Raw genomic sequence first — 24,666 nt, forward strand, 5'->3', positions numbered from 1 at the left:
TGTGTTGAATGGTGTGCCATGAATCTGCTTTGGTGCTGTTATATTGATTGAGGGTGGCTCAAAGCTACTGTAGCACAAGTGCACAAATCTTGGAGCCAAATATGATCCAGAGGCAGCTGTCATTAGTTTCTCTAGAGCCATAAAACAAATGAGCAAAGGTGTGAAGCTGGTGGCCGCCTGGGTAGACACTGCTTTAGGTCATAGAAATATTTCATAGTTAGCAAACCTAATTGTAAGTAATTGAGGTTATTACACTTCATCATGTTCACACAGGCTCTGGATACCTTTGGGCTCATTCCCCCATCATCTTACTGGCAATAGAAAGCAATTTTCCTCCCCATAGAGGTAATTCACTCTGAAACTGTAGCATATTTGACTTTGTGTTGGTATTTCTGGGAGACTGCAACAGAAATCGTCACCTCAGAGCAACATTTTAATTTTGGCAAAGCAGGTCTGTTTGAAGGATAACTCAAAAATTTGCTGATGTATCTTGATGAAATTTGGTACGATGATAAAATAAAGGCTGACAAACAATCAGTTTGATTTTAGAATATATCCGGAACTGGAGCTGATGCTGTCATATTGCTTTGGTGGAGGCGCACGCTTTCAAAAGTAGAGGCACATGTACAGATGACTTTTATCAGTAGTTTTTCTTTTTTTTGTAAATATGATAGATTAATATATATGTACACAGTATGATAGTTGTCAAAGTTCATACTGCCGTACATCCTGAACATGGCGTATCGCTGAAATCCTTAAGCAGATTTGGAGGATGGTACTCATCATTTTGTTTCTGCAAAGATGACAGTAACCACTTATATCATCTTCCTGTCACAGCCACATGACGTGATCAACACTTGAGAACAAAATGACAACAAAGAATTCTATCAATTTGTTCTCTGTGAGTTTACGCAGCTCACTGTTCTAGCCTGTGGCTAAGTCCTGTTGTCACCTTGAGTGTTCTGAGAATGTAGAGAATGAAACAACCCCAGCCATGCGGATTCTCCGTGTGCTGCTGCGGCATATCAGCTGTGAGCTCCACCGGATATCAACCAGGAAACAAAGAACAGAGAGAAGAAGCAGAGGCGGAAAGAATCTCTGCAGAACAGTTGATCCAAGAAGGCCATCAAACTAAACATGCACACACACATACATGCACACACACACACACGCACACATCTTCTCACAAGTACACAAAACATCAGAGGTTGATGGTGTTTTGTTATTGGTGGATCAATATGAACTCTGTTAGTATGCTGCCATCCCTCAGGCGCTTTCCCACAAACAGGCTTAACACTCTTCACTGACCCCCCCCCCCCCCCCCGCTTTTACTGCCTACACCCTCACTTCCTTTGTCTCGTGCTCCCACTCTTTATGTGCCTTATTTTCTTCCCCGCTGTCTGTCCCCTACGATTTCCTCCTCTCTGTCTCCAGTCAGTTTGTCCCATCTTCTCTGAATATATTTTTTTAGTCATACAAACATTTGACAAAGCAATCCTGCTGACTCTGGCATATTTACATAGGTGTCTATACGGATGTTCAATAATATGCGCCACCCCTTTCACATTAAAAAAAGAAAATCAAAAAATTCAGCATTTTAAGTAACATCTGTAATATTTTCCTCCTACTTTTATCCATTAGAATTGTTAAAATCCTTTTGGCTGAAAAAGAAATCCTGAAAAAGGCTGTAAAAGGCCTCTCTTACATCATAATCGTCTTGAAGACAGTTTGACCTATTATGTTTGATGTGTTTACGTCTTATGGGCAGTGACGTGAGCTGCCCAATAAGCACACGCCTACACGAAGTGCTTATGCGCACATTCACCTGATTATAATCCACGAGGCAAAAGTGTAAAAGCATTGCTTTTTGCAAGTTTAATGAAAGTGAAGCTGTGCTTTTATGTGTTAAAAGTGCGCTGACTCCATCTGCTGTTTGTCAATAATAAAAATATGGTTACATTTTTAATGACACTTGTTTGATTGATATTTTTTTCAGGTGTCAGCCCGAACTGAAAGCAGCATCAAGAGGCGAAACCAAGCGATGCCTCGAACCTTCAGTAAACGTCGAAGCCGTTTCTCCTCCCTTTGGGGTCTGGACACCACCTCAAGGAGGAAGACCAAGGGACATCCTTCTATCAACCAGGTTCTCATGATTCATGCTTTTCATTTCTTCATAGTTTTTAGTGTTCACAGTGGTGGTGGGAGACAAAATAATAATACAAAAAATGGGGGTGATGTATTTTTTTGTTTTTGTTTGATTCTCTGCAAAATACATCAAAAAGTATACAAAGTGCTTTGTTTTGGTGATGATATGAAGTTGACCACTGTGAATGTGTTATGGTTATTTTTACATGCAAATGTTCAATAAAAAGAATCCCTGTCCAAAGGTGAAAAATATTCAATGTGGTTGTTGCAGGTATTTGTTGATGGGACGGAGCCTGTGAGACAACCCCTGGAGCAAATGTTTGAGGACTCTGCCAGTGAGAAATCGGTAAGATCTCATGAGGAGTCTTGACTCTCTGTTGTCCTCCTTGACATATGGAAATATGTGTTTGCCCCCCTTTGATGTTGCTTTGAAGCGAGAGGCAAGTGCATGCCAACATTTTCTTTATTTATCTTTAACTCCTGTAAATGAGGCCCTTACCATTCACCAGGTGAACTCGCGCTTGTTGTTCTCATTAAAAAATCTTAAAACACTCATCAGGGGTTTCGTCTGCCCTCAATACTGTCTGAACTTGTTTCTAATTTCTGCCTTAGTCTTTGTCCATCTTGCAACCGAAACAAGCCGACAAAGGCCATAATAGATACACTGAATGTTTATGCCTAAAAAAGTGACAACCCTCCTGAGGCCAAACACAAAGTTCCTCCTCTCTAACCCTTGCATTTGCTGTGGGCTAATTCTGTGTCATCGTTTGCCTTTTTCATGGAATTGTCATCAGCCAACATGAAATTTACTGGGGCATCTGATGAATCTTTATACTTGTATAATGGAATCAGGGCCTCCTTAAACCCTGAGGCAAGTAACATCTCTAGATTTTCCACCTCCCTTCACTTATCGCTGATGCTTTTGATGCTCTGGGTTTTTAGTTTCTGGGTTATTTGGGGGGAGGCGTAAAATCCCTGAAACCTTCTGCATCCATGAGCATTCAATCGAGGTCCATTTTGAGCTTCTTCTTTCATGTTTCCAGACGTCTGTCTTGGATGAGGTGTGATTTAAAAAGTTTGCAGACTTGCAAGACTCTAAAAGCTGCAGGATTGTAATGTCATCAGATGATTCAGTATTTATTTGGGGTAGATAAACAACCATCTTCATCTTCAGCAGCTGGTCCCTCTCTTGCCGCAGTCAATAAATTATTTGTTTCACAAGACATCGCAGGACCAACTTTGCACTGTTTTATATTTTCCCCTCCATCTGACCCCGCTGTGTTATGGCAAGAAATAATGCACTTATACTTTTACTCTACCGTCTTTTAAGCGTGTTAAACACCATCTCCAGATCGGGGTTGACAGATTCCCATTTCATCTACTCATTTGCCCCAGGCATCTCGAACTCCATCAGCATCATACGCCATCGACTGGAAGGATAGTTCAGCCCGTTAATCCCACTGAGACAGATTTGAACTAATATGCTCAGATCATTAGATTTCCAATGTTTCCAATTATGCAGACATTTACTACCAAAGGACCCGATAGTTTTACACAGGCTGGACTCTGTTGGTTTCAGTCAGTATTATTGCAAATAATAAATAATATCTCTATTATGAGGCTACCCCCTCGTAGACATGAGGGTTTCCTGCACTGCCTTACCAAAAGCCTGGTAATTAATGAACATCTATGCACTGCAAGGAAAAGTGTGTAATAACCCATGGGTTGTGCAAGGACAAACATGCCAACTTCATATTTTATGAGTACAAGTAGAATGCAGCAGTGATGAGAGGGAGTGGGAAGACAGGTCTGTCTGAACTCAGCAGATAGAAACAAGTTCTGCAGCACTAACCCACTTTGAATGTGGAGGCCCCCAGTGGCACCATGGGAGATTGATTTCCTTCCACCCACGCAGAACTACAGCTGGCAGGGGTGTGGGATGACAGCAAAGAAATACTGTAGGAAGTAACAGGCTTGATCCGGTGGGGAGATAGATCTGGAAATGCTGCATCAGTAGCTAAGATTTATTATTTCTCACTAAGGAGATTAGTTCTAAATGTTCACATCTGATGGAGGTTTTTTTTGTTTTTTTTTTTGGTTATCTGATTTGGGGAATCCCATTGATGGTAAAAGAGGGAATGTGAAGAAAAAGACAGGACCCCCCCCCCCCCCCCCACACACACACACACACACACACACACACACACACACCCCCTCCAGCACAGGCATCCTAGATGGGCCAGGCGGGGAGCCAGATGGTGCAGAGCAGGGCGAGGGAGTTCAGGGACTTGGGGGGTACTAGTTATGAGCCTCCTAGTCTTTTGTGTGCAAAAACGTGTCTTTCTCAACTAAGTGTGTATTGTTTGTGAATGTGTTTTTGAATGCGCTCCCTCTGTTTCACCTGATCGAATCCAGTGCACAGATTCACACACACACACACACACACACACACACACACACACACACACACACACACGTGTCAAAGTTCATGTAAACAGGCACCGCTGAGCCAGATTGTTAACTGTCAGCATATTGTATGGCCAGAATGAAAGATGGGGAGGTGGGAGATGATGGAATGAGGAGGAGATAGAGGCAAAGGGGCGCCAGACGGGAGGCAATTATTAGTGTGGGGAGAAAGGGGCGAGATAGAGGGATGAAAGAATAAACGGGTTTGTGGATGCTGTTACCTGATAGGAGGAGATAAGGTATCGGTGACAGACAGTGTGAGGTCGAATAGAAGAGACGAGGGAAACAGAATGATAGGAGAGGGGCTGACATGCCTGCCAGATTGTCTGAGGTCAGAGTGATGGGCTTAAAGGTCGCAGACAACGGTTTGACCAGAACGCGCCTGCACACACATGAAGATGCAAGCACACTTATCTAACTCAGTGCCACATAAGAGACTCTCATCAAGACAAATGCATTTGATTTTGTAATCAGATCTCCTGCTGCTGCTTTCAGACCACCGCCAGTTTCCATCACATTAGTCCCATCAGTCAGTAAATCGGCTTTCTTTAGTGAACCGGAAGGGAAATAATTTGGAGAATTACTGGATGAATTTGGCAATTATGCTTGCAGATAATATAATATTGTTTATTCTGTGTTGTTCTGCATTAATGAATTGTTTTTAATGTAACTTTTTATTGCTGCTGCTCTCTGTTCAAAGAGAATATACTTACCTTTTTTTTTAAACTTTTTTAAGATGTATTCCAAGGAGGGCAATATACATACCTGACATAATGCTGTTTCAAATTTATTTGAATCCTCTTTTCATAAGTGCCATATAGTTATTGTAGATGTTTATCTATTTTCTTTGCTTGATATTTCCCTATTTAAGTTTGAGCGACTGCAGCGGTACATGAATTCCAATTGGGGATCAATACATTTTTTTTTTATTTTATTCTGATTTTTGAATTTGCAAAGCTTTCCAAAGATACACAAACCCTGTGTATGTTCTGTTGTTTGTTTTTTTTCTCCAGAAGGATAGAGAAAGCACAGCAAAGAGTCTTCCTCAGCACACTGCAGACAGTGACATCTGGGTTCCTGAGTACATGACTCCCTCCTGGGTATGTCTCCCCAATAACCAGCCTGTCCTGGCCATCATACAACCTGGAGAGACAGCGCTGGATGTCCTGAGTGCTGTTTGCAAGGTGAGCGATTATTGACGAGATTAAAAATTACTGGAGTGTGTTTATGAGCGTGGAGCCAGGATATAGCAGGCAGTAGGATGCATTGAATGAAAATGCAGATGCGAGCTAATAAACATTATTCTCTTTCATAGCTCATAACTTTATTGCACATAAGCCTGCACAAACACACAAACGCACACACACGCATTCTACAACATAGTCGTTGACAGTCAAGCTGCTCAGCATGCAGCAACTCATGTTAACAGGATTGTCAAACACATACAGTCCTCAGGAGCGGATCTCATAAAATTGCTCCGTTTGGAGTTTAGAATACCACACATCCTTAAAAGCTGATGTATAAAAAAAATAAATTCTCATTTTACAGTCTGTTGACAGCTCATGACAGAGGTTTTGCTGTATTTTCTTCTTAAAACACGATCTAACAGCTGCAACTGTGTCTGGTACTTCTAGGATGTGACTATTAGATGTGTCAGCTGGGTGTGACAACGTGACATACAGTATCTTATACATTAATATTCTTACCTTACAATGTACGTTACATGTTACTGTCACACAGACTCTTGTCAATGTTCTTCTCGTGTCATCTCCTCTTCTCCCTAATTGGTCTCCGTTACAGATGCGCTCCTAATGATACATAGCCATTCCACTTAAGACTCTACTGAAATACACATATTAAGCTGATGTGTGTGTGTGTGTGTGTGTGTGTGTGTGTGTGTGTGTGTGTGTGTGTGTGGTCATTCTAATGCCATAAACACGTCAAAGAGAATTGGAGCATCTGATTCATGGCCCCTGTGTGTTGCATGCTAGTGGGTTACTTGATCTATGGAGCGTGGTAACAGTGAAGGGAATTGGCTTCAACTTGCAGGGAGAATAAGCAGCAATAACTGTGGTTTCGTATTTGAGGGAGTATTTTCTTAACTGCATAAGTGACTATTTTTTTTTATCTCCAGAAACATAAGATAGAACCATCCAGCCACTACCTGCGCTTGAAGGTGTGGGTTGAAAACCAGATACTCCTGTACATTCCCAGACCTGAAGAAGACATCTCTGATCTGGTGAGGAATGACATTGTTTGTTTGTTTTCTTGCTTTTTTTTTTTTAACATACTTCTTGTTAGTTTATGCAGTATTCCTGTTATATAATTTTTTGTTGTACATTGCTGTTGTATTTACAAATTTTATTTCATTATATTTCCTTATTATTATATATTCTCTGCCCGAGATACAAAATCCCATCTGGAAATGGGGGTCTTCACCTTATTATTAATTAATTTTGGTTTCATTTCTGGCAGATATGGTTATAAGCTTGTACATGTTTTATGGTTCTGTTGCTAATTTGATTTGCAGTGCACACACAATCCTGGGATGAAAAAGAGGCACCATAGCATACGTTATGAATTATGCAAAATAGTATTTTGTGCACTATGAGCTGTAGCCAATTGTTGTGTGTGTACTTTTCCTTATTATCCACATCACCTCCACATTATTCAGGCACTCTAAACCCCCAAACGAAGTCTCTATGCGATGGTGCTCTGTAGGTGATACACTGAACTCAAAGCGCAGTCATTGTTCAACTGGCTCTTTTCCTCAAGTGCTCTTTTATCTCCCCCCTTTGATCAGCGACTCATTTCACCCTCTTTCATCCTTCCTTAGTCTATGATATTACATTATAATTTCACCACAGCGAAGACATCTGTTTCTCTCTGTTTCTTCATACACACAGCTGTGTCTATGCCCTCTTCATAGCACCCACTCCTTTCACAGAATTTGACCTGGATTTCGACCCCACAACCTTCGTACTCAGTCGCTCTGTTAAGGAGGCTGAATAATACATGAATCTGTCCAATCTTATGAGAGCATGACATTGACCTTCACCATTCAACAACACTCTTTTATCCATCTATTTTTTTTTTGCAATTAAATATAATTTTCTTGTGTTTATAGCTCTACAAGGAGATTGAGATTTGCCCCAAAATGACCAAGGTGATCCAGTTTGACAAAGCAGAGTGCTGCAGTGTTGGATACGGTATGCTTGTCTCTAACAATAGTCCTGTTTGAAGTAGAAAGACTCAGTCGCTCAGAAATATTCTGTATCAAATTGATTTTGTAATGGCTTTCATTTAGTCATGCTTGTTAGTCACTTAAGGGGATGGTCCAATAAGAGTTCTTTTTGTCTAAAGTGGATCAAAAGGAGTTAATGCTGTCAAATTGAGATGTTCTGAAACGAGTAAATGGTTGAATTTGTTTGTGTTGGCCATCTTTGTCTGCAGGTTTCTCTGTTGCAGTCATAGATGAGGACGGAACACAGCAGCTTCATATTACTGATGTGAAAGCAGAGGGACTGGCCTGTGGTAAAGGTACGCGTCTTTTTTTCTGAACTGAAAACAAATACCATCAAAGAAACTGAGTGCAGTAGAGGTCATATAATGACGTGCTGATGTGACAGACTCGTGCACATTTCACATACACATCCCGTCCCGTCCAGAGATTTACATCAAGCCGAGAAATACAGCCTAATAAGTCTACCTGATAGGAGCCAGACCATATAAAACAGACAAAAAAAAACAGAAAGTAGAAAAACACCTCCAGGAAGACGTCTAAAAAGACTTGAATCACCTGTCTTATTCATTGCATTTTCCATTGTGGCTTTTATCCTTAAGAATGCTTGCAGAGCCAAAATATTGATGCATAAATTTAAAGATAAAAAAAAGGCACCGTCTGAGCTGAGATTTGAAGCTTTTCCTTGTCTGACTGCTATTTAAACAGCTGGGATCAACTCCCCGTCAGTGTATCTTGAAACAAAGCCAGACAGTCCTAATGGGTATCAGATACATTCAGCCCCTCTATAGTTACGAAACTAATGTATAGAAAATAACATGAGCCACTATGTGCTCCAGGGTCAGACCAAGGTTATTCAAGTGTGAGATTGTGTCCTCCAGTGCATTAGCAATCTAAAAAGCTGCTAGCTTTGCAGGCTTCCAGTAGCCAGAGGTTACAGCTGCACTGGCTCTACCTCTATAGCAGAGTAGAAATAAAACGCTTGTGGCATCCAGACAACATATTGTCTCTTTTTTAAGAGTATTTCATTATATTTTGATGAATCACAGACTATTGTAGGTCAGCCACAGCATTAGTAGGTCCACGTGTACGCTGGGATGTGCGTGTGTGTGTGTTTTACTCAAAGTGAGGCGAATGAATACAGACTGAAAGAGATCACGCTTCACTTTCTGCGGAGTATATGGAGAAAGCAGGCCAGTACTGGACAAGGAGCCCTGAAGGGTCTCTCTCTTTTTCTCTTTTTCGCTCTTACAACACAATTCCTGACCCCCCCTTCCCCCACAGAAGCGTGCACGCACGCACGCGCGCACACACACACACACACACACACACACAAACACAAACACTAGTATATAGCCAGAAGGGTTAATGCTCTCTGTCCAATAAAGACTCTGCTACAGCTGACATTTCACATCCCAGACAACTGGGTCATAACTCAGGGCTAAGTGTGTGATTTGTGTGTCTATATGTGTAGCTGTGTATGTAGTTCTTTAGACCTTTCAGTGAATTACAAAAGCCATATTACATTGGACCACATAAAAAATGTGTGTGTATGTGTGCAAAATATATATATATATATATATATATATATATATATATATATATTTTTTTTTTTTTTTTTTTTTTTTTTCCTGTTGATTTAATATACTCAACTCAGAAAATCAGCCTCATAGTTTTTGCGTAATCCTAATAAAAGACATACAACCTCTCCTCAAAATGTCACCTCCTCAACAGAGGTAACACACCTGCTTTTGTGGGTGTGTGCGCTCATGTCCCGCTGTGTAAACAGAACCAAAACCCTTTGTCTTACTTCATTCTGCAGGTGAAACTGCTGTCAGATCTGTGAAACAGCTGCCACATTCAATCAGGTATATCGGGTGAGCTTGGCTGCTAATTGGTTGGTCTGACTGAGTCAATTAGCGGAGCCGGCACAGGTGGCAGAGAGGAGGGGTGGGAGCCCAAACCCTCACGGCTGAGGCAGTGAAGATCATGGTTTCATTTCTGCATGTAGCATCACCGGTATATAATGGCAGGGCAGGAATAGACAAGGAAGTCTTACTTGAAGCCATCCAGTCTTGTTAGATTAGTATTTGCCTCAAGCCAACAAGCATGGCAGGATGCATTTTTAATGTATTGGAACACATCGGAGTCCCAACATGTCCGTTTTACCACAGAGCTGCTGTTGAGGCGCATGGCTCTGAAGCTGTGTAGATCATTTGTACACATTAGGACTCCTGAGTTGATGGCCCACAGGAAAGCTAGTTGGATGCTGTTTTGTTGTTTGCTGATGCCCCTCTCACTAACTGTGAGTTCCTTTTACAAGACAACGGGCTGCATTTGTCTCTAAAATGAATCGACCCTTAATGAGACACCTGCACATGCTGCATATTACATGCCTCACTTTGTTTGGTCCTTTCATTTTCTGCCAGGTTTGAGGGCAGGAGATGAGATCCTGCTGCTGAATGGTAAACCTGCGTCTGCCCTCCAAATGGACGATATGAGGGCTGCTTTTATAAACCAAGCCCTGACCTTGAGCATCAGCACCCTGCCCCAGCTGGAGCCCTCTCTGCTGTGCTCGCATCGACCCCGGCGCTCTGATGGCGAGCAGAACCCAGCCACAGACATCTTCTCCCAGAGCCAAGGTTAGGCTTTCTGCTCTATTTGTGGGCGAGCTGTTGTTACTTGTGTCTTGAATGATAGCAAGTTTGATTAGATTATGTGTACAAATTGTGGTCTCTGTGCCTCTGGACATTATGTAACAGACGTTCTTATATGGAGTTGAAATCAAGCTATCCACTCTGACAATTACCATAGCTCAACACATTTTTGATTGGTGGAAGATTTGGTTACAATTTCCTGTGTTCTACTGTCACACACCCTCTAAAGCTGCGCTGTGTGTGGCTAAACAGGCACAGTGCAGATGGCGAGATGTCTTTTTAAGCAGAGGGTGACTAGGGCAACCCACTAATTATGCATGGATGCTGTCTGAAAACCGACCTGCAGGCAGCCGGCAGCTTTCCTCTGACCTGCTCCTTTTTTTTCTTCTCTTTTTTTAATCTGTGCAAGGGCACCATTTGTATTCCTTTTATAAATAACAGCTTGCAGTGCACATGCTTGTTCATAGAGGGACTGGGCAGTATGAATACTAATAGGCCTCCTGGAGCTGTCATGTGTAGGATATATGGTCATATATGAAGGGTCAGACAGAGTAAACACCTCAGCTACCTTTTAGAGGTTATGATGATGGTGGGTCAGAGATGTGGAGGATATTTACTTTGAGATGTTGCACATCAGGATAAATGCTGAAGGTTGTAAGGATTTTTTTTTTCTGTTTTCCTTATCATCATGACTCACAACAAAAAACACAAGGTGGAGCCCTTCCTGACCCAAGCTGTCATGGCGGAAGGTTACTCTAAGGGATGAACAAAACACAGATGTCCTGTTGCAGATAACCAGAAATTTAACTCCACCAGAGGAGGAAGTTTTAATCAAATGAATTCCATCACACAAAGCGATGAAGCTCCTACTCTTTATACGTGCCCCAAACTGATGCCCAGCTTTCTCTCCATGTGTAGAGGACATTCTGGATGAGGTGTCAGGGTTGACAGTCGAGAGCCCAGATGATAGTTTGGAGGAAGGACATCGGCTGACCTCGCAGAGCACAAGAGATCATCAGGAGGTCTGTGGAGGGGCTGCACATAAGGTAGGACATGAATTGAAAGTAACCCACTTTGGCTTTTTCTGTATACGTTATGAAGTGGGGCTGGAACAAAATATGGATAAAGTAATAAATACTGATTCTCCAGTGATGCCTTCCCTGCAATTCATTTTACAGAGAAGCTGAAACTTAATAAATTTGGATTTTGCAGAGTGCGCAACTATCCACCAACTGCATCCACTAGGTGGCACTAGAGAAAACACTTGGGATATATTATCTTGCTGTACACTGGGTGAAGACAACAGTGTAATTTGAATGTAAATCAGATGATAGTTGTTTCTTCGGTTGATTTACATACTGATCACATTACAAAATAAATAACGAGAGTGATACAGTGCTGACAACATCTGACGTTCAGTTACTTTACTGGTACGTTCAACAGCTTGTGTAACAGGTGTGTGTGTGTGTGTGTGTGTGTGCGGCACAGAGATGGAGACAAACAGGTGAGTGAAAAGAGAGCGTGAAGAGCGTCACATTGTGACTAAGATACTGTCTGGTAAGATCAGGGTCAGCGCTGTGATTGCTGGGACACGCCATGTGCCAGCCAGTCTCTCTTGGATATGGTTGTCGCTTCCATTACCATGGCAATGGCTGATCACCAGTAACGACTTCTTTTTTTTAACTTGTGTGTGGAAAGCCTAGACCTGAACGAAAGATGAGGGATGAGACCGCGCTGCGATCTTTTGGATTTGTGTCAGTGAGCTTCAGTTTCAACTGGAGGGAGAACTAATGGATGAGGTCAGAGCTGGCTCTGGTCTAGACTCAGTCCAGAGTGCTAGTATGAGCTGGTAGGAAAGTGTGACAAGATGAGAGGAATATGAACAGAGAGGAATTCCAGGATGGCTAGAATGGAACTACAGGCTCTAATTAGATTTCTTTAATGTAATGGAGTAAAACATTCAGCCAGTCCAAACTTTATTAAACAATCCATTATCAAACTTTTAAGGTCGGCTTTTTTATGCTCATAGGAACCCCAAGAAAAACTGAAAACAAGGAAGTAACGATCTTCTCACCTTTGTCTCTCCTGTCCCACTTCCTCCATTTCCATCTCTTGCCTTCTACTACTCTTCCGCAGCTCTTTTTTTCATTTATTGTCATATTACGTACCCACAATTCAGAGAAACCCTGTTTTATCCGTAGTCCTCCCTTATCATCCCGTCTCCTTGTCTACTCTCCTTTGTTTTCATGCACCCCCCCATCCATCCACCCTTCCAGTTTTCCTCAAACTTCGACTTCTTCACCCTCCTCCTGCTGTTCATTAGCATAAACAACACTGCATCCTGACCCGAGCCTGTCATTTAGACGGTCCCTCTGTCAACAAAGACCATCCAAACCTGCCACAAAATCCCAGAGGAAATCCAGACAAACATGTCATTTTGGTTGCTCTGGTTGTTGTTCATGATCACGCTTTTGTTTCCTCTCTCCGCCGAGTCTTGCGTCTTACCTCGTTTCACCCGCTGCCTGCGGTCACATGCTGGAGAGACTGAAGGGGGGGGGGGGGTTTAAAAAAAGAGGGACAATTTTAATTATCCCCACATTCTAATTACTTCATTCTCCACAGTGTTTCACATCATTTAGCGGAGATAAATGAGCGTCTGGCTAGCCGCAGGAAACAGGGAGGTTCATTATTTTAGACAAAGCAAAGAGCTTTACCTCCTCGGTATGATAAACCAACCAGAGAATTAAATGACGATTGCTTAGGATAAGGGCAATAAAGGATAAGAGTGTGATTGCTGCTGTTCTCCAAGGTGTAGTCAGCCCCTCTGACAAGGGCTGCTTATAATTTACAGCTCTATCATTTTAGCTTTAGGGTATTTGAAATGGGAAATGCATTATTCAGTTTGAGGGGTGTGTGTGGGGGAGTGGGGTTGCTTTGATTGACAGTTAATAATTCAGGTTAAATAAATCCATTAATACAGAACATGTGCTCAGTGCACCTATTTTTGTTCTCTTGAGCATGAAATTTTCCTTCTCTCCTCAAGCAGGCCTACACCTTTTTTAAGTTTCATTTATTCATTGCAGTGTAGTGGTTTATCCACTAGAGGGAGCACTCCACTGATTGATGCATGCTGCTTCTGTAGTTGAACAACTAGCAGCAGACCAGCAATGATTATTAATTGTGATTTGATCATTTTAGCATTCTTCCATTTATTCTGCATGAATGTACCTGTCCTTTTTATAGCTGTTGTTTTAGTTCAGTCCCATATTGTTTCTTGAATTGAGGGCAGGTCTGTTGTATCAGCCCGTAATCTCTCCAGACATGTTCTTTTTTTCTTCAACTAGATTCTTTGTTTAAATGAACGTAATGTGTGTAAGAAACAAAACAAAAACAAGCTTATACATATCTGAACCCTCTAACTTCACAAGAGTCAATGAGGTAAAAGCAGTGGTGGAAATTCAAGTGTTTTCACTCAAGTATTATACTTCAGTACAATGTCAAGATATCTGTGCTTGAGTATATAAATGTAAGGAGACATTGCACTGTGACTTCACAATATTTCAAAGAAAGTACTTTTTACTCTTTTAAATTTATCTGAAACCATCAAAAATATTTTTTATACAAAACTCGGCAAAATCAGACACGATCAGACCAGCAGCATTTAACACAGTTCAGTGGCTTGATGACTGCAATGCACGGTGGTGCAGTGGTCAGCACTGTCGCCTCACAGCAAGAAGGTTCCAGGTTCGAGCCTGGGATCTTTCTGTGTGGAGTCTCCATGTTCTCCCTGTTCCTGTGTGGGTTCTCTCTGGTACTCCAGCTTCCTCCCACAGTCCAAAGACATCAAGAGGGGACGAGGCTGATTGATACTCTAAATTGACTATAGGTGTGACTGTGAGTGTGAATGTTGTCTGTCTCTATGTGTTGGCCCTGTGATGGACTGGTGACCTGTCCAGGGTGAACGCTGCCTGATGCCCCCCCCCCCCCCCCCCCCCCACCCGTGGATCTTAACAGAATAAGAAAATGGATGGATGGATGGGTTGCAACAGTGCTAACCACTGCACTGCTGTGCCTGAAATGCACAATCATCACGTACAATGTTTATTTTCACTGTTGATCCAGAAGTGACGGAGTACTGTTTTATTTGGCTATTTCTACTTTTACTTCCCTGAGGGATTTCTGTACTTGGGTATAAGTATGTAACACTTAAGTCTGGCATCCTATATGTTTATGGATTTCCATATATGGGCATCTGCTCCACCACCTCCCATTGTTAGTGTTAGAAGTGGATAATTCAGCGTATTTCAGAATAAGCTAGATTCAGCATATTAGTCACACTGTCCAATGATTCATCCAAAACAATAAAAAAGTAGAAATGAGCATAATACAGTTCTTCAATATTGCTGTGCAGCAACTGCTGTTTTAAGGTTTGAAAACCTTGTATGTGACGAAGAAGCCGGTACATAAATGTGCTGCTACAAATCCCAAATGTTCATGCATAGATCTGAGAAACATCGTGTCATAACATAATCATCTTTTCACTTCAGATTAAATGATTAAAGCCTCTCTCTCTCTGTCATGGTGTATATCCTATCATTCCTCCTAGGGATTTGTGGATTTGCATGTTTCTCTGATTTCAACTGAACTTTTAAGACTCTCCCCCCACACTTTTTTTTTTTCCCAGTTTGCCAACATGCCTGCTCTTAAGTTCAAGCAGCGATATGAGTGAAGCATTTCTCTTCCTTGTCAGCTGGCAGTACATTAAGTGTGCAAAGATGGGTGTGTGTGAGTTTGTGTGTGCCAGGTATGTGGATATGTGTAATCTCTGTTTATCCTGGCTCTCTCTCGCTCTCGCTCTCTCTCTCTCTGCATGGTTTCAGCTGGCGGGAGTGGGGAGCAGGTTAGCACTTGTCTCCATGCTCCTCCTCCCTCATGCTGCACTTCCCTCTATCACTCTCTCCTGCAGGGTGTTGTAAAAAGATTTGTCTTTGCATGTATTGGACCGCCTAGAGAAAAGGTAGCTCGCTTTACTCACTTTGAATCTTACTCTTAATTGTTTATGTAAATATTCTTTCCTATAAGCATTTTTTTCACATAGGAGTTTAAAATGGATTGCATGTGTATGCACATACAGTAAAAGCTCATTTGCCAAATGTTGGTGATGATGAGGATCCTTTTTCATTAGACTTGTGCATCAAGACCATGCTTGCATTTTCTTTTAAAAGTATCCTGCTTGAATGGTGTTGATTTAATCCAGGATGTTAGGAAAAGCCAACTGGTATCCATGCTAAGGAGCAGCAAATCCTCTACCTTCCCTCTGTACTTCACAGTTGTAACACTGTTTTCTTATCTCAGCCTGCACATCTGCATGTCAGTCAGAATTAAGGCAAGAGTTTATCTCCAAGTGTTACGTAACTCACTCAGGAATGACAGGCATGCAGCAGGTGTGGAATTGCAGGCTTTGTGGGGTCGCAGAGCGAATTTCAAGCTTTAGATTGAGGCAAGAACTTTAAAAACACCAATGTTCTTGTAGGTGTTCTGACTTGGAGTAGGAGTTGATTTTGTGTGTGATGCTTCTGGATTGGTTTCAGCCTCTGACGGAGCACACCCAGGTACAGTCTAATGTTTACCTTCTGGTTTTACAAGGTTGTTGTTCTTTTGAAATGTGGTGACATAAGTGTCTCTGAGCTGCAGAGAGAGAGAGAGAGAGAGAGAGAGAGAGAGAGAAAGAAAGAGAGAGAGAGATGCCAGATGCCTGTTGTTTTGCTCCCTCTCCTTCCTCCTTTCTCCTCCCCCCTTTCCCCTCCCTTCTTTCTTCCATCCCTGGAGGATATGATGTTTAATCTTGTTATTTAATGTTGTGATCTGCTGCTGCTGCTCTCAGACACCTGGACAGAGGCAGGAAGACGGGTCAGTGGGAGATGACAAGGGAGCGTGCAGAGGCAGTCGTGGGGGGGCTGAGATGCTTTAGGAAAAGGTGGCATGTTCACTGCTGTTTGTTCAGCTCCAAATGTTGTCTTCTTTTTTCTTTTTCTTTATTTTCCTGGAACAATGTTTTACCGAGCTGTTTGAGAGTTAAAAGGAGAATTTGATTTTTGAAACGCGTTGCACCATTTTACCATTTTACATTTCAAAGAAAGATAGAAATCCCCCTGCTTGCGAGTGCTGTGTGCCACGGAGGAATGGAAGCTACTCGAGCTGGACAGGAAACGGAGACTCAACAACTTCTTAACTCTGCTTGACCTGCCACTATGTCAGCGTTTAGGAGAAGCAAGACATCCAAATGCTCAACTGAATCCATTTTTTACATGTTACAGCTGGTGAGCCTTTTGTGTGTGTGTGTGTGTGTGTGTGTGTGTGTGTGTGTATACATGCTTGTCTGTGGTCATTGATTTTTGTCATGCTACCGGTGGAAACATTAGATGATCAATTCCCAGGAATGCAGAAAAGCATACTCGTGTCTCTCTCTCTCTGTTAAATGATCCTCAAACACTTCTTTACTGACCATGTATATCATTTATTTATCCAATATCCAGTGTTTATACCTGTTGTCATAAATATTAGATTTTTTGCCATGATACCTCAAATGTGGTTATCAAACACATCATTATGAACAGAGGTAGGATCCTTGACAGTTTAGATCATCAAAAAAATCAGTGCACTGAACAGTAACATTTAACATGCATGCGTGCATTTAACTATATTGCGGAGTAAATGAATTTTAAAATCAGTATGTCAGCCAATATAACGTATTACTTTTGCTGCTATCCTTCAAATGTAGTCATAAGAAATTTATGGACAAGTATTTAACGGAGCCAGGATGTCCAAAATGTCACAGTGCATCGAAGGAATAAACTTGGCTATTTCATACAGTTCAGTAATTGTAAACAATTTTTTTGATGGGCCAATAGCGGCTGATATCAACCAAATGGATATCAATCAGGCTTTATTGCTAATTCCTCACTGCACTGCTGTGTTTTTTTTTGTTTTGTTTTTTTTTTGCTGCCCACGTACTAATGTGTTACCAATGGAAGGAGACAGTGTGGTGACTGTGCTGATGGTAAAGCACTCTACACTTGTCCTTCTACAGCAGCTCGTCCTTCCGTCTCCATCTCCTACTGTCATCAGTCTCTGTCGGCACTCCATCTGTCACTTGGCTGCCAGTAATTTCTGTGGCTGTCAAGGGCAGGGCCTTGTTTACTAGAGGGGAAAAATGTCAATGTCACCGGTTCGTTTAGTGTAGATACATAAATTTAAAAGATGGTTGATTACAGTGCGGTTTATTTTGTGTTCTTCAGTGCTCCGTGCCTTTGTGTGTTCCTTCTGCATATTTTCAGATTATCCATGAAGGGTTAAGCTATATTACGCTCCTTCACTGGACAACAAGAAGTTATCTGACTGTTCTTTCAGAACTAACTCGTTGTCTGAGATGCACACAGCTGGAATGCTTCAGAACAAGCTTTATGTTTAATGTGTTGCATTATATATTTCATCAGAATTCTGCGCAGTTTACAGTGTGGCTAAGTTTCATTGACCCTGGGAAGCTTACTGTATCATCATGGAGTCCGTCAAGTTGTGTGTTTGTGTTTAGATCCAGCAGGCTGAAAAACTGGTTTGAATACCACAATGGAAAATTTGGTTTGTCATTGCTGCAGTGCACCGTGGAATCAACACAGACATGCCCACCCCCCACTGAGCATCTGAGTCTTAAAGCAGCAGATTACAATTAATACAACGTTTACACCAATCAGCCAAGGAAGGTTCGTGCTGCATACATTTGCAGAAGTACTTCTATGAATAGCACTGATGACTGCAGGATTGAATTAAAAGCATTAATCCAGTCAAACTAAATCAGGGCAGAATTGCTCCTGTGATTGTTTTGTGCCCATACAGATTTCATCTTACATTGCTTGATCAATTTTATACAACTGCAATGACTCACTGTTTTGTTTTGGGTTTTTTTCTTTTAGTCAAGCGAGTTTCAGTGTGAGAGTTCTAAAGTTTCTCATCACAAAAGCAAGATCAAGTCATTGTCTTGGCTTGTAAATGAATGATAATGAATGCGAGCCACTTTTTGGTTCAGGGTTGAGTCAATGCGAGGGTGGGGGAGTATTGTTCTGATGAAATGAGTTGGTGCACGACTTTCTTCCGATTTAATGCGCGTGGGTTGAACTCATTCAATCCCCACATTTAAAAGCAATCATTCCTCTAATTGTCTTGTTAATTCACTCGCTCTTAAGTAGAAACTATGAAAACATCAATGTTTATCTCTCTTGGTTAGTCCTAGTGTCCTTTGTGGATCGTAGGAAGTAAAGCACCAGGTTTTGGTGACAGATAATAGGGGCATTACTTTTCACATTCGCCTTAACAAATCCAGCCTCACACTTCTGATGACTCACTACATTTCTCTTAAGTACACTCATGTGTTGACCAACCTTGAGGTTGTGAAAGAAACGACAGGATATGGACTGAAGCTCTTGAGCACCTCTCTGCTTAAGTTCTTGTGCAAGTTCCAGCATGCAATCCTTTTATTTCGGCAGCTTTAATTTCAGCGATGAAAACGTAGAAGTTTACTACCATTTTTGTGAGTCTGCAGTATAAAACGGCACTAAGATTAGTACTGTATGCATTTTAGTCACAAGACTAAAACAAAAACAGCTGGCCTAAAAAGACCTGAAGAAATCAAGGCCAGTTTTCAACGAACAAAACTAGGCTTTTATTTATATATATATATATATATATATATATATATAAAAAAATTGTTTTAGTCTTCTTTGACTAACACTAGACCAAAATGTTTTACTCCACTTAAACGGCACTAAAGTGGATGAGGCTGACTAATTATGCTGACTAATGGGACATTAGAAACAAGAATGAGACCAAAATATTAATAATAGCTTAGTAGTATGTATGTTAATAGTATGTTTTAGCCATTTCCAGAACTTTTTGTTTCAAAAATATTCACTGCACTTAAACAACTAAGACATCTGCTGCACATACAGCAGCAGTCCCACATTTCCCCATGGATATAAACACCTGCTACCAGTTTGGCTGCTACTCTTTAGTTCTGATACCACAGCTGGAGGTGGGTGCTGCGTTTGGACTTCCTCTCTCTCTTTTTGTAAAATTCATTTTGTTTAGTACTAGAAAACTCAATCCTAGGTCCTAATATGCAAAAGATGTGATGTGATTTATAATGTGTAAATGTCTGAATTCCTTTGTTTGTTTTTGGTCTGGACAGAACACGGAGCAGGTCACCGCTTTCTGCCGCAGTCTCCATGACATGAATCCCCTGGAGTGCCCTATGTCGTCCTCCTCGTCCTCATCTTCTTCATCCCTCTCCCCGAGCCCTGTGTCAGCTCTACCACCCGCAGCAGGCGCCGCCACACAGAGACAGCTCTCCCACGCAGACAAACTCCGCAAGGTCATCAATGAACTAGTGGAGACGGAGAAGACTTATGTCAAAGTCAGTATATAAACAGTGTTTTACCTGGTGGACCTGCTATGTATTTCTGATGATGATGTAAAGTCTCGTGGCTGCCATTGTCAGATATGAGAATAGTTGAGTGGTTCTAATCACTAAAGCAGCACTGAGCATGCAGTGTGTTGTGTTTTTTGTCTCCCACCTTTGAGTGAGTCATTCCTCTCTTAACGAGCCGGTCTTGTTTGTGTTCTGCATCATTTCAGGACCTGAGCTGCCTGATAGAGTGCTACTTGACACCACTGCAGAAAGAAAGCTTCCTTACACAGGATGAGGTACCTTTTACCTTGATCGGCATCACCAAGAATATGAACCAGACATCGTTTTAACCTTGTCCATGCTCTTGGGATGACAGCATGATGAGAGTGACGGTCTGTGTGTTGCAGCTGGATGTTTTGTTCGGTAATCTCGGAGAAATGGTGGAGTTCCAGGTGGAGTTTCTCCGCACGCTTGAGGATGGAATCCGACTGGTGCCAGATCTGGAAAGACTGGAGAGGGTGGAACAATTTAAGGTGCGGTTGATTTCTCATACCTCATGCATCATTCATTTGTAACTTAAATGATTCATCGTGACTTTGATGTCAAGTTCAGGGTTGCTTCTATGGATAATGGTGGAGGGGGAAAAAGCTTTGAAATGGCTCCTACAGGGACCATCTCAAATGAGACATTTGCTTATCTACTGAGCTTTTACTTGGAAAACTTTTTTTTTTAACACAAGCTTTCAATACTTACCACTTACAGGTGCTTATGAATGCATTAACATAATAAAAGCATGACATTTTCTCTTACCCTCCCACAGAAAGTGCTTTTCTCCTTGGGTGGTTCATTCTTATATTACGCCGATCGCTTCAAGATCTACAGCGCCTTCTGTGCCAGCCACACCAAGGTCCCAAAGGTCCTGGCGAAAGGTAAAAACAAGTACATATGCCCCATCTGAGATCATTGCTGAGTAACATGTGATAACTGAAGTACTTGGTTAGTCAAGAAAAAATGTTGCGTCACAAGCCCTGCACAACAGCCTGTGTCGATTTTTCATCTGGTATCAGAAGCTTAGGTAAACATAAACACCCTCATATTTCTGCTCCTCCAGCAAAAACTGATCCAGAATTTAAAGCTTTCCTAGCTGAGAGGAACCCAAGACAACAACACTCATCCACTCTGGAGTCTTACCTGATCAAACCCATCCAGCGGGTCCTGAAGTACCCGCTGCTGCTGAAGGAGCTCTACTCTCTCACTGACCCTGACAGTGAGGAGCACTACCACCTGGATGGTAAACAGTCACCTTCTTCTTTTTCTGTTGTGTTGAACTGTTGAAGTGCTACTTAATCAGAAGCGTTCCAGACTCAGTTGAACTCTGAGGATTCAAGAAGTGATGTTAATGATGTTGCTGAAGATGAATGTCTGTCGCACTCAGTCGCAATGAAGGCCATGAACAAAGTCGCAAGTCACATCAACGAGATGCAGAAGCTTCACGAGGAGTACGGCGCCGTTTTCGACCAGCTCATCAGCGAACAGACTGCTGATAAAAAAGAGGTAAACGTCATCGTGCTTGCTTTTATTAAATGCATTGTGCCACCAGTACGTTTAACAATCAGTTTTATGTCTCTTTTTTTAATCTCAGGTGGCTGACCTCTCCATGGGAGATCTGCTGCTGCACTCCTCTGTGGCGTGGATCAACCCTCCAGCATCTCTAGTCAAGAGTAAAAAGGACCCAGAGTTGGCAGCTTTTGGTAAGAATGAACTGAGTTTTAAATTGTGGGTCAAAATTTAAACTTTATATGAGTATAGACACCTTTCCCATACGAAGCAGAATAACGATACGGGTTTTACATCCATCTGTGTCTTCTTTCAACAATATGAGCAGCTAAGTCCTCATCAGTATTGACTCTTGTTGAGGTTTAACAATCGAAGAGAATTCCCACAAATCTGGCTCAAGTTTGAAAGGATAACCCTGATTTGTATTTATTTTTTCGATCCCTTTTCCACATCAGATAAATCAGATTGCCGTCGTCAGTGAGCTCACCTCTGTCCCATTCTCACAAACATCCACATGAGTACCTGATTAGAGTCACAGGTTAAAGGTCATGCTGACCGTGGTGGCCCTAACTCAGGAATTAACACTAATTATTGAAGTGATGACATTTTATATAAAAAAAATGTGAAAGGCCAGTGTTTTTGGTTATCATTACCATCATTATTGCTGTTTAAACCAATTGGTCGTAGCTCTTCAGGGAAGAAAAAGATCTCAACTTTTTTTCTAACGACAGTCCAATATTCATTATGAAGATTTAAATTCAGGATGAAATGCCTCTGCATACATTTTTTTGCACAGGATCAGTCACAACACGGGACGCCTTTGAAATCCTGTCACATCGAGAGGATTTCACTGGTGTAGGTGATTTAGAAAAGCTACTTATTGTGTTAAATTAGGATTTTTGGACCCAATATTCCATGAAAGGAAAAGTACAAGAGAGAAACCATAAAGCACATAACTGAGCTGGTCTCTGTCCCGTCACCTGCAGGGTCGTATCGTGTGCTTGTGTGTTTCATTTTGGATGGTAAAGAATTAGACTCCTCAAAAGGAGAAATCCACTTGAGCAAATGGCACGAGGGTTTCTTGGCATCTTTTCTTTTTTAAACATTTCATGTGAAGTGCATCTTTTCATCCTTGCATTCTGAGACTCACACACTCACACACACACACATACACCATCTTTGCATTTCACTCAGTTGAGACACTTGTGGGAATAAATATTGCATCATCATGTGAAAGGGCTTTTCCCATAGCGAGGCGACGTGGAGGTGAAGTGCTTGCTTTGTGCATGCGATGTCGTGACTTGAGTTCAGCTATTGTGCAGCTCCTATAGCTTGTCACCAGTGCTGACACCTTTTTTTTTTTTCCCCTCATCTTTTTTCTGTCTAACTAAAAGCATCCATTAACGCGATGAATCAAACTGTAGTTGATTGAGCTGTGAAATGTCTTTTTATAAAAGCTCCTAATGATTTCTCTCGTCTCTCCTTGGTCGTCATTCAGTGTTCAAAACAGCCGTCGTGTTTGTGTACAAAGATTGCTCCAAGCAGAGGAAGAAAATCGTAAGTGCAATGTTTCTGTTATTTATTCCCAGTCAGAGACACCCTTTTTGAGGATTAGGGCCCTGAGTTTCCCCTCAAGTACTCTTAGAACTGCTTTTTTAGGTTTTGGATGGTGCATAGAGAGACTAAGTTTAACCTCATCCATCTTCAGATGATGGCTGCTAAGTGAGAACAGTTATTGACGACTGAATTATGAGCTCACTTCATGCCCCAGAGGGAGCAGATGGTTGTGTGTTGTGCTCTGCAGTGCCCTCTGTTGTCATGGTGATGTATTGCAGCATGTATGTACGTATGTATTAGACACACAGTCTCCTCTTCCTCTTCAGGGAGGATCTCACCGCGCATCTGTGAGCGATGACAAGGATCCGTTCCGTTTCCGGCACATGATCGCAACGGACTCTTTGCAAGTCCGTGCTCTTGCAAGTATGTCAGTTTATTTTTGAATTGTAAAAAGTTGTGTTGTACTACTACTCCTCCTGCAACTGGTTCACCCTCTCATAAAAGCTTAACTGCCATCTGGTCAGTGACAGCTGGCCAATAACCGAACTTAAAGCAATATTTCACCCAAAAAGTGTAATTTGCTTTTCAATGACTCACTATTGGGTTTCTTTAAGTCACAAAGACGCCCCCTTCTTGGGGACTCCAGATTTCAGACAACAACCATCTGGCATATTCCGTTGAATTCCTTCAAGGCCATGCCGAACTGGAATTGTTCCACTTTCTTTATTTTTAGCTCAAATCAAAGAGTTGTTGGATTATTGAGGACACAGCTGGATAAAGAAGTTGTGGATTACACTAAACATTGGATTTGAGAGTTTTTAAAGTGATGTTTGGGACAGTTGTGTGGGTCTCCATTAGCTCCAAGCTAATAACATGGGGCTTTTGTTTTCTGACTTCTGGAGTCACAAAAAAAAAAACCAAAAACAAGGAATGAACCCTTTGCTTTTTAACCCTATATGCATATTCCAATAATAAATAGCAGCATCTTGACTCACACTTTGTCAAACTTGCTCATACTAGAAGGGTCTGGAGTATAATGTGATCAAATGCATCTGAAAACATTGGAAATGTGGTCATGAGTCTATGATACTGCACTTTATGTTCACAGAAAGCTCTTTGAGGCACATGTTAAGAGTTTACTCAGTTGTGCCAAATAAATGCAGAACTACAAATTAATATTGTAATTCAACCAAGAAGTCAACATCATGGAAGTCTGTTCAGTGGGGATGGAATGCAGGGATGTTGCGCGCGCACACACACACACACACACACACACACACGTGCGTTCATAGCTGCTCTGTCAGAGTCTGAACCAGGAGGTCTGCTAGCTGTGTGTTTTATAGTTATTGGACTTGCCTTTAGTATTTATGCAACTCGATTTTTATCTACCAACAGATTTGCTCGCCGTTTAAATGGGCACATTAGCCTGAATTAATGGTTTCTCTATTGCAAATGACAAAAGCAAGCTGTCAACCATTAAGGTCATATCTCATGACCCAGTAAAACTGACGGCAGTTTCCAGACCGCACACTTTAAATGGATGAATAGTAGGTGTGTACACATTTGTCATCATCCCTTAAATC

General features: G+C 41.7%; 1 protein-coding gene across 7 annotated transcripts in view; it reads left to right on the forward strand.

Annotated features, from left to right (window-relative positions):
- tiam1a (TIAM Rac1 associated GEF 1a) overlaps positions 1-24,666 on the forward strand; it is a 74,723-nt gene that overhangs the window by 47,147 nt on the left and 2,910 nt on the right. For 6 of the 7 annotated variants that reach the window (XM_086179042.1, XM_086179043.1, XM_086179041.1 and 3 more), the window contains 17 exons: positions 1,997-2,143; positions 2,417-2,491; positions 5,625-5,795; positions 6,746-6,850; positions 7,739-7,820; positions 8,065-8,151; positions 10,282-10,494; positions 11,428-11,555; positions 19,751-19,975; positions 20,197-20,265; positions 20,377-20,502; positions 20,790-20,898; positions 21,081-21,260; positions 21,405-21,523; positions 21,612-21,720; positions 23,025-23,083; positions 23,410-23,506. In XM_086179042.1, the coding sequence (XP_086035168.1) occupies positions 1,997-2,143; positions 2,417-2,491; positions 5,625-5,795; positions 6,746-6,850; positions 7,739-7,820; positions 8,065-8,151; positions 10,282-10,494; positions 11,428-11,555; positions 19,751-19,975; positions 20,197-20,265; positions 20,377-20,502; positions 20,790-20,898; positions 21,081-21,260; positions 21,405-21,523; positions 21,612-21,720; positions 23,025-23,083; positions 23,410-23,506 (2,101 nt within the window). The remainder of the gene's footprint in view (positions 1-1,996; positions 2,144-2,416; positions 2,492-5,624; positions 5,796-6,745; positions 6,851-7,738; positions 7,821-8,064; positions 8,152-10,281; positions 10,495-11,427; positions 11,556-19,750; positions 19,976-20,196; positions 20,266-20,376; positions 20,503-20,789; positions 20,899-21,080; positions 21,261-21,404; positions 21,524-21,611; positions 21,721-23,024; positions 23,084-23,409; positions 23,507-24,666) is intronic. The other variant, XM_086179044.1, reaches the window with a different exon arrangement.

Source organism: Aulostomus chinensis, chromosome 15 (assembly GCF_037954235.1).
Source record: "Aulostomus chinensis isolate RoL2024-O1b breed Wild chromosome 15, RoL_Achi_v1.0, whole genome shotgun sequence".
NCBI lineage: Eukaryota > Metazoa > Chordata > Actinopteri > Syngnathiformes > Aulostomidae > Aulostomus > Aulostomus chinensis.